Source organism: Polistes canadensis, unplaced genomic scaffold (genome assembly GCF_001313835.1).
Source record: "Polistes canadensis isolate GaletaPanama2010 unplaced genomic scaffold, ASM131383v1 scaffold_29, whole genome shotgun sequence".
Classification (NCBI taxonomy): domain Eukaryota; kingdom Metazoa; phylum Arthropoda; class Insecta; order Hymenoptera; family Vespidae; genus Polistes; species Polistes canadensis.
This window is the reverse complement of record NW_014569576.1, coordinates 138,542-148,762: the sequence shown is the minus strand read 5'-3', so window position 1 is coordinate 148,762 and position 10,221 is coordinate 138,542. Positions and strand designations below refer to the sequence as shown.

The window sequence follows — 10,221 nt, the reverse complement described above, 5'->3', positions numbered from 1 at the left end:
GAACTATTTTTAATTAAAAAAGTTCACACAATTTTTGTCTTATGATCAATTTATCCGGCCATAATCGTACGATTACTATGTATAACACGATTGTCACGAAATTTTTATTATTCGCCAATTTTTCAAAAATTCCAATTTCCCGGGTTCTCTCTTTCTCCCCCATCCCCTCCTCCCACCTCGAATCTATTTCTAATTTATCGTACACGGTTCGTTAACTCTTCAGGATATACGTTACAAATTAGTTTGATTTGTTAATTTACCTTTTCCCTCCCCCCTCCTCTTTTTTTTTGACTCTTTCTATCATACGGAAGTATGATATTAAGTTGCTAAGGAGATAATTATTAAAAATAGGGTCGATGATCAAAAGGGAGATGATTATTTTAAAGCGTTCACAGTGGTTCTCATTCGAAAGTGATTTATTATTACAAGGTTAACGATCAATCTACTGTTTATCAGAATTACGTAATTTCGTTGGTACAATACCACGAGGTGGTGTTATGCCAACGACACGCATGAATATTTCTAAAAGCCTGACATTGCACTTTATTTTTCTTTCCTAACATTGCGAATTTTATTTTATTTTATTTATACTCTCTTGATCCTCTTTCTTTATTCTTGTTTTATTTTATTTGGTAATATACTTTAATAATCAATCAATTTATATTCAGGTCACGTATTTCGTATATGAGTATTTTTAACATAAAAAAAATAAAAAGGTCAATGCAAATCGTTAAAAATTCATTATTCGGTTAACATATTTTTTTTCATAACAATTGTCTTGCAAACATCATTTCCAACGGTTTGTATGTAAGTAATGCAAATACATATACATATATATATATATATATATATATACGTATATCGTCACGTAACTAATAATATAATTCTTTATCGTGCGTTACAATAGTACATCACGCGTGACAATCTCTCGGATACAATATCAAATGTCAGTCTTAACTAAAATGATTGCCTTTGTTCAAAGTTCTATATCTTTCTTTCTTTCTTTCTCTCTTTTTTTCTTTCTCTTTCTTTTTGTCTCTCTTTCGCTCTTTCTTTCATATTATATCCTGATGAATTTCAATAACGAAATTCGATGAGAAGTTATTAACTCCTGATGATTACATGTCTCACTTACACTCCAACTAGTTAATTTATTATTTCTTTTTTGCATCCGAGCCGACTATTGTCACTAATATTAATTTTCATTTTTTTTTCTTTAATACGAATAAATTATAAGAATACATCGCGATTAAATCAAAACACCTTAAAATTGTAAATTCTCCACATAAAATTATTTGTTCTTAAATAAATTTAAGTAAAACGAACTTCTTAATATTACATGGATACACACAGCGGCTTGATCAACAGATATAAATCATTCTTAATATCATATATTTGCATATATATAATATAATAGGATAGTATATATCATATCATATATCTCGTATCACATTATATTATATATATTTAAAAAAATAATTTAAGTCTCTTGAGTTAAAACCGCTTGGATTGATATAAAACATGAATCTCTTGATGCTAGTTGCCGAATGTACACATAATAAATACAGGTAATAATGTAATTTAATAATAAAATGTTATTACACACTTTTTATATATTCAAATCTTACCACCTCTTCTAATGAAAAATTCAACTAGTGTAAGAGAAATAATAATACAGCAGAATATTTTGTGTTGTTACTGTTACCATCATTTACTGTTATTATTGTTGTTCTTGAATTAATGCAACCAGCGCCAATATTAGAATTCTTTACAAGAGAATCCAGGGATTTTATGTTCAAACTATGATAGAAATAATCATCTCTTCATATCAAGTTAACAATTGTTCTTGTTCGAGCGGACGAAGACACGGTCTCACTGACCTGTAAAACCTTGAGGTGGTTGACCCGGTACTGAGTATTGTGGTCTGAAGCTTCCAAAGTTAGCGGCTCCCGCAAATGTGGCTGGCAGTTGTCCTCCAGAAAAGCCTGCAGGGAATTGTTGTGCCAATAATTGACCAGCTTGAGAACTATTACCTCCTGGGGCAGTTGCGGCTAGTCGACTTAATATCGACCTCTCGGACATTTGAAGTCTTTGGGCAACTGGAGGAATACGTGCTAATGTCGCTGGTAAACGACTGACATCTGATTTCATATCAGACAGTAATTCCTCCAATTGATTTAATACCTATAATCATTTCAAATTTACAACGTTAAAAATGATCGATCATTGAACATAAATAAATCATAGCAACTCCTACTAGATCGAGTTATATATAATTTCCATTTTTAACATATCAATTTTCTTCATCCAATACCAGCAATTATATTCAATACCAATAACTAGCAATTATATGTTTGCAATTATCTGCAATTACATGTCACCAGTGATCAGATAGATTCTGAGTTATGAGTCATTGGATGATGAATATATTTTTATAATTTATTCCTCAAAACGAAAATTACTTTTGACTCGACTTAATAATAAATTTTAAATTTTCTTATAATATTGGGAATTCAAACCTTGTGCAGTACGGCGTTCGCAGGTTTATTACCAGCAAGGCTTTCTTTGCTAAGGTGTTGATGCGATTCAGCAAGGCACTCAACTTCGGCGAATCTGGCATTGAGGCTCATTGCAGGATGATTGGGATCCTGTGTTAAGTTCAGGTACGCAGCCCTCCTCAATTGTTCTTCTATCACTAATGCCTGCTCGAGAAGTTTGAAACGCCTAGCCAAAAATTTATTTTTTATTTCTAAAAAGTTACCCTTTCCAACGTCCATTTTGAAGGGTTCGTTAATTATTGCAAATCTGTAAGAATAAATACAAAAATTCATTGTAAAGAAACAAATTAATTCAAAATTTTTAAAATATTAAATATGGTAAAAGTTTATTTATCTACCGTATATCATTTTGAATATCTTGCCAACGGCCGTATCCATGAGTAACGATACCAGCTAATAACCAATAATCGTGTCTTCGATGCCAAATCTCATATTCACGACCAGGTACTGCAGCTTTTTCTTCGTTTAACCACAAAGTATGCAGCTCCGTAAAACCACCATCGGCAATATTAAACATGAATTTACGCTTAGTTTTAAGTATTTCAGAATCACAGTCCTTAGTATCCTTTTCCTTTGTATCCTTATCCTACAAGTGATTTTTTGTATTATAATTAGGTTTATATAATTATTGCTTAAAAAAAAAATGTATAATTTTATTAAATCATAAAAGTACCTCTCGTTTTTCTGTTTCCTCCTCGTCGTCTTTAACGATAACAACATCCTCCTCGGATTCTTTTTGCTTATTATCACCCGTTTCAGTTTTTTCATCATGTTTCGTTGTACCTTTTTCATCCTTTCCATCATTTTTATCCTTATCTTTATCCGATATGTCTGTCTCTGTTTCCTTTTCTTCTTTTTTAATTTCTTCTTTATCTTTTTCTTTATCCTTATTTCCATCGTCCTCTTCTTTGTCCTTAGAATCTTCTTTCGCTTCTTTAGAATCATTAGCCTAAAAGGAAACATGAAAAATAGGTCAAATGTGATATACAAAATATATAAATGTTTTGGATACTTAAAAAAGAACACTTCTATTTATTTACGTGGTCAATATATTCAAACATTTTTGTTGAGTAAGTCCATGTAAACAAAAAATCGATCAAGTTTTTACAAACCTCCTTTTCCTTTTGATCATCCTTAGAATCTTTTGTTTCAGATGAATCAGCGTTGGCTTTATTTTCACTAGTCATTGTGCCGGATGCAGATGTAGGCGTTGGCGTCGCAGCAGGACTAGGGCTAGGTGCATTGGAAGTAGCAGGCGTCGCACTTGTGCTACTAGCACCCGTAGTTGCATCACCAGCTGCTTCAACCTTAACAGGTTCTACCGGCTTACGAATCATTTCTGGCATGGAATAATATCCATTAATATGTTCAAATTCTTGAACCTTTTTTCTAATCAAAGACATTACGCCAATTCTAGTTAAAACGTGTTGTCTGCTAAGACCTTCTCTTGGTACACCATCGGCAAATGTTTCAGCATTATCGGCCCCAGGCTCGCAAAGGTGCCGCATAAAAAGTGAAACGTAAGCTTTGAAATTTTTTTCTGATTTCCCCCTTAAATCTCGGACCAACCATTGAGAGTTAAATGCATCTTGTGGTGGCATGCCATAACGCATAATAGCATTTAGGAATGCTTTTCGTTGTCTGGCATTAAAACCTAATACTTCAATATTACCATTAACTCGGGCAAGTAATGGCGGAAGAGGTCTATCCTTTTCATCTCGCCTTTCCAATCTTCGTCTACTTCTACGAGATAACAAATCTCCATCACCCTTTTCATCGAAATCATCATCCTCCTTATCGTCGTCGCTCGGCGCACTAAAATCGCTGTTGTAATCTGACAAATTTTCTTGCCATGGTTGATCATCTCTTGCACCTTGATCTCCCGTAACACCACCGTCGTTATAATTAACTTGTTTCCTTACTCTCTTACCCTTTCCAAGTGTTCTTGCAATATCTTCTTGTTGTTGTTCATAATGATGTCTTAAAAGCTTTATCCAATATGCTGGATCAGTATTTTCTGCTTCTTGCTTAATTATTTCAGTATCCGCTTCTTCTTCTGTTTCACCCTCCTTTGTCACGTAAGATGCTACTTTAAATGAACTTAAGTACTCGTTTGCCCAATTCTCCTTTTGTTCTATACCTTCTTTACTTCGATCTAACAATTCAGCAACTGCTTTATCATCGTAATGAATTGCTTCATCTTCTTTACCTTCTTCCTCTTTAAACAATTCTTCGGTACCTATATAAAAAAAAAAAAAAAAAGAGAGAGTCACATATTAGAATTTAATAGTTTTTATTTATACGGATTTACATAAACGATTATGTTTAATTCCAATTAAAACCTAAAACTTACCAAATCGAAGAATGTCATCGAGTTCTTGTTTACTGAAATTAGCACCCTTACCACCCATTCCTGGTCGAACAACTAGATGCGTAAGCATCATTTTACGTTTAGCTACTTGCGTTACTCTTTCTTCCACTGAATTACGAGTAACAAACCTATAGATCATAACTTTATTGGCTTGACCAATTCTATGTGCTCTGCTGAATGCTTGAATGTCATTATGCGGATTCCAATCAGAATCATAAATGATAACAGTATCTGCTGTTGCCAGATTGATACCTAATCCACCAGCGCGCGTCGAAAGTAAAAATACAAATTGTTGTGCACCAGGAGCATTAAATCTATCGATGGCTTCCTGTCTTTGGGCACCTGTAATATTACCATCTATTCTTTCATATTTGTATCCCTCTCCTTCCAAATAATCTTCAAGAATATCTAACATCTTAGTCATCTGAGAGAATATCAAAACTCTGTGACCATCGTCTCTTAATCTTTTTAACATCTTGCTTAATAAAACTAATTTTCCAGCAGCTTTAATCAATGCAGACGTTTCGTAATTTCCGTTAGGTCCGGTTGGTGCTTCTTGTGATGCAGCGGGAAACAGATATGGATGATTGCAACATTTTTTAAGATCCATCATTATATTCAATAACGATACTTGTTGCCCTCCACCCTTAGGATTGAGAGCTTCGAAGTTTCTCGTTAAAATATATTTGTAATATTTCTTTTGCATTGGTGACAATTCAACTCTTACTATGAATTCTGATTTACTTGGCATATTCTTTAATACATCAGCCTTTAATCGTCGCAACATGTGTGGCCCAAGCATCTCATGTAACTTTTTCACTTGTTCTTCTTTTGAAATATCAGCAAATTCGTTTTGGAATGCTGCTAGATCGTTGAATTTATCTCGACATAGGAAATTCAATAAGTGGAACAATTCTTCTAAATTATTTTGTAACGGTGTACCAGTCAATAAAAGTTTATATGCAATATTGTAAGACGCAAGTAATCGGAAAAATTTCGATTGATTCGATTTCAATCTATGTGCCTCGTCTACAACGAGTACGGCCCAATCTATTGAACCTAAGCACGCTGAATCTATGGAAATAAGTTCGTAACTTGTCAATAGTACATTAAATTTTATTTGAGATGATCGAATCTTTGATGCTCTTATGCCTCGAACAGCTCCTTCTTCAAAGGATAATTCATTTTCACGGATTACCATTCTGCTATCCTTGTCACCTATATTTCAAACAATGATAAATTTTTTACATATGATTATATTATGGTAAATAAAAATTTGTACAGATAACTAAAAAGTATAGCAATTAGCTCGTGTACTAACCAACATAAGTGACACAGTAAAAATCAGGTGCCCATGTTTCAAATTCACGTTCCCAATTGATAATCGTTGACAGTGGAACAGATACAAGGAAAGGCCCTTTACAGTGACCTTCTTTATAGAGAGAATATAAAAATGTAATGGTTTGAATAGTTTTTCCTAAACCCATCTCATCTGCTAATATGGTATCTATGCCTTGTCCCCATGAATACCTCAGCCAATTTAATCCCTGCACAAATACAAAATAATATCATGAATTATTTCCATTTATTCTCTCGTGGTCAGATATTTTACAATCAAAGAAAAATTACCTCTAATTGATAAGGATGCAATTGCATTCCAGTTTGATCCAAATACTCAGGCTGACGTTCGTATTTTTTCTTAAGATCTGTAGTTGGTTTATCTGGTGGTGGTGTATAACGTTTGGGTGTTCTCTCTTCGTCATCAATGAGTTCACGGGTCTTTGATTTTTTACCTTTACCTAATAATTAAAATATTTAAATATACTTTTTTTTTATTTAGAAATATGGATTACTAAAAGTTTTCTAATAAAAAGATACTATAACATTATATATTTAAACATAAACTAATAAAAATATCGACATTCTTATAATTAGTCAAGTTAATAATTTTAATATTGCAATAATATTTTAAGAATCATAGATAAAAAATAATTATGTAAATTCTTACCTTTTTTACCCTTACGAGATGAACTGCCGTCGCAACAATTGGCTGCCCTTAAATCTAAATAATATTCTATAGCTTGTTTCAATCCAGGAATATCTTCATGTTCATCTTCCCAAGTAGCTTGATCATAGCCTAGTTCTCTCCATTTAACAAGATATATCGCTCGACCGTCTCGTTGAAGTCTGTGATTAATGACTCGATGAACCACAAGCCATTCAGGACGTACACCATAGCGATAAAATCGTTCTTCTAAATTATAATCATCTCTATTAGTAGCACCATCTTGTTCTTTCAATCTCTTTACACGAGAATCGCCTTCATCCAATGGCTCTTCTAATTTCGGTGGGTCATCCATATCGTATTTACGTGAATAATTTCTGAAAATAGGATCTAATGAAGGAACTATAACTAGAAACTATATCTTATTTTCAAATTATTTCGAATATCTTCCCTATAATTTAAGTATTTACTCTTATTCATGTCTATCATCTAGTAATTACCTGAACATAAGTGGATGGAAAACATCTAACTGTAATTCTGTAACCCAATCACAATGCCAATAAGACATATCGGCCCATTTTACGAAAAATTCCCGTATTTTACATTGCTTTGGTGCTGCTTTACTTGTTGAAGGTTCTTCGGATGGTGTCTCCGGACATTCTTTCCACCTCCACGTTAATATTTTTGCCACTAAAGCAAAATAAATAAGTAATATATATATAAATATTTTGGAAAATTATAAAAATTAATATTATTTAAATATAATCATTCAATAAGTAATAAAAATAAATTAAGGACCTTTGCCGCATAATGGTGGGCAAGAACATCTAGGACATTTCCAGTCGCCATCTGGAATTTCTGACAAAGGAGGATTTAAACAATGCGTATGATATGCACTTGTGCAACTATCACAGCACAACAATTCACCACCATCTTTACAAACTCTACAAAATTCCATATGTTCATCATCATCTTCCGCTGCACCTAATGGAGATAATAAAGAACTTGTAATATAAATTTAACAGTATACTTGAACAAATGTGATGGGGTAGGAAAAAGGGATAGGGAATGCTAGGGAGGTACCTGCAATACCTTCTCCTTCACAATGAGGACAGCTCCATTTTCCTTCCGGTGTTTCTTCTAATTCAGGTTCTAAGCATACCAAATGATATGCTCTTGGGCACGTATCACATAAGATAATTTCTCCACCTTGTTGACAAACTTCGCAATAATCTTGATGATCCGTCTGAATACAAAGAAAAAAAATTTATTTATCGCATTGAGTAAAAAGAAAAACATCTCACATGAATATAAAATATAAACATTTATAAGTAAAATTATTACCTGAAGACCTTCTTCTCCATCTGGGAATTTAGATGTAGTTTTAGTCTTCTTTTTCTTCTTAGTTTTGTTGCCGATCTTCGTCTTTGCCTTTCTGCGAACAGGCGGTTCCGCTGGTGGTTCCACTTCACCCTCTTCTACACCTGCCTTCATGTTTCCATCGCCACCAGATCCCTTTTCTGCATTGGCCAACATTTGCTCGAACTCCATGTCGGAATCGCGATCAGATCCTGCCCCGCTTCCCTCTGCCTCTTCATCCTAATTAAAGGAAACGACACCAATTACACACGCAACAGAGAACTTGAATTAATTGCACAACATGACGGAATTGTTGCAATCAATTAAAAATCACATACTGAACTTCCCCTTTTACGTTTTCCAAGTTTTATTTTAAGCGTTGGTACTTTAGATGCTTTCTTCCCTTTTTTGGCCCTTGTTCCTCTAGACTTCCTTTTTCTATCGCTGTCCTCGTCGTCATCCTCTTCATCCTCTGCTTCCTGGACCGGACCACTACGATTTGCTCTTACATTCCTGCTATCATCGTCCACATTTGTAGATGATGCATCTGCATCCGGTTGGGTGTGTGGATTCAGTTCTGAGAAGTCTCGCCACTTAGCTGCTACCAGCATCATCAGTTTGGACATTGGGACCTATGCATAATACATGTAAAAACAAATTATAAGATATTGAATATTTCTTCTAAATAATAACATTACTTACTTTCGGATTTTCTTTTGCTAAAAGCGGTCTAACATGTTGTTGAAACAGTTTATATGTTGTTAAATTTTGAAAATCTGCATCAGAGTATTCTATTTGTACATCAGTTAATCCAAAGGTGTTGCAAACTTCTTCTATCGTTGGCATTCCAGTTGTTGGTTCTTGTCCTTGTGTAGCCGATTCATTATGACTGGATGATTTCCTCGATGAAGATTTTCTACTCTTCCTATTGCCTGCATAGTCGCTATCATCACCTGCTGCATCACCAACATCTCCACCACCAAAATCACTTTCCTAATATTTTTTAAATAAAACTTATTGTAAGGAAAGGAAGATATAATAATTACTAGTATAATAAATATATGTATATACAAAAATATTTACGTCTCCAGAATCAGACTTTTTCTTTTTCTTCTTTTTCTTGCCTTTCTTATCTTCGCTGCGTGCTTTCCGTTTTTTTCCTTTCTTCTTCTTTCTTTCTTCCGGTTCATAATCATCATCTTCTTCCTGTAAATAAAATGGAATATTTAATATTTATTTAGTATTTCTCTCGTCCAAAAATTACAATTTTTAATGATGAAATTTAACAGGGAACTTGGACATRAAAGRAGTARAACTAWGTTTGATTTAGTTGGACGTTTCGTCCCTTTATTGGGACTTCTTCAGCAACTTAATCTTTACAGTTCAGCGTCTTTTTTCATTGAGTAGACATACATTTTTCTTTTTATTATTAATATTCAAAACACAAAACATCTAAACTTCGTTAAATTGATCGTTATTATTTAAGTTCCTCAACAAAACTTTAATATTTAATGTTCATACACTAAATCTTATAAATTTTATTTAAATTTAGAAAAAAAGACAAGAAATTACTTACTAATATCGGAGATTTCTCTGCATCAGATGAGCCATCTACTTGTTGATTAATATTAGAAACTTGACCCCCAGTTTCCTCTAGATCATCTTCACCTGTTTATTTCATATTAACAGTATTTCAATAAAACATAACCAAACATTTTCAAAGTAAGTTTCAATGAAGGAAAAACTATAAAGAAATCAATTAAATTTGAATATAAAAAGTAAAATTCTAACGCAATTCAAAAGAGTTAATGTCTTATTCTACAGGTTATTATTATACATACATATATATATATATATATATACATATATATATATTGATACACTTTGAAATATAACTTTTCATTCAAAACAATTTGTTGCATTATCAT

General features: G+C 33.1%; 1 protein-coding gene across 5 annotated transcripts in view; it reads right to left on the bottom strand.

Moving 5' to 3' along the window:
- Positions 1-989: 989 nt before the first annotated feature.
- Positions 990-10,221, bottom strand: part of LOC106784039 (chromodomain-helicase-DNA-binding protein Mi-2 homolog) — a 12,198-nt gene continuing 2,966 nt past the window's right edge. For 3 of the 5 annotated variants that reach the window (XM_014743130.1, XM_014743133.1, XM_014743134.1), the window contains 17 exons: positions 9,870-9,961; positions 9,377-9,499; positions 8,996-9,286; positions 8,632-8,925; positions 8,279-8,533; positions 8,018-8,180; positions 7,733-7,918; positions 7,435-7,624; positions 6,938-7,311; positions 6,559-6,728; positions 6,251-6,476; positions 4,912-6,147; positions 3,671-4,797; positions 3,232-3,507; positions 2,897-3,144; positions 2,520-2,805; positions 990-2,184 (listed from right to left, as the gene is read on the bottom strand). In XM_014743130.1, the coding sequence (XP_014598616.1) occupies positions 1,873-2,184; positions 2,520-2,805; positions 2,897-3,144; positions 3,232-3,507; positions 3,671-4,797; positions 4,912-6,147; positions 6,251-6,476; positions 6,559-6,728; positions 6,938-7,311; positions 7,435-7,624; positions 7,733-7,918; positions 8,018-8,180; positions 8,279-8,533; positions 8,632-8,925; positions 8,996-9,286; positions 9,377-9,499; positions 9,870-9,961 (5,849 nt within the window). In that variant the 3' untranslated portion in view covers positions 990-1,872. The remainder of the gene's footprint in view (positions 2,185-2,519; positions 2,806-2,896; positions 3,145-3,231; positions 3,508-3,670; positions 4,798-4,911; positions 6,148-6,250; positions 6,477-6,558; positions 6,729-6,937; positions 7,312-7,434; positions 7,625-7,732; positions 7,919-8,017; positions 8,181-8,278; positions 8,534-8,631; positions 8,926-8,995; positions 9,287-9,376; positions 9,500-9,869; positions 9,962-10,221) is intronic. The other 2 variants (XM_014743132.1, XM_014743131.1) reach the window with 2 other exon arrangements.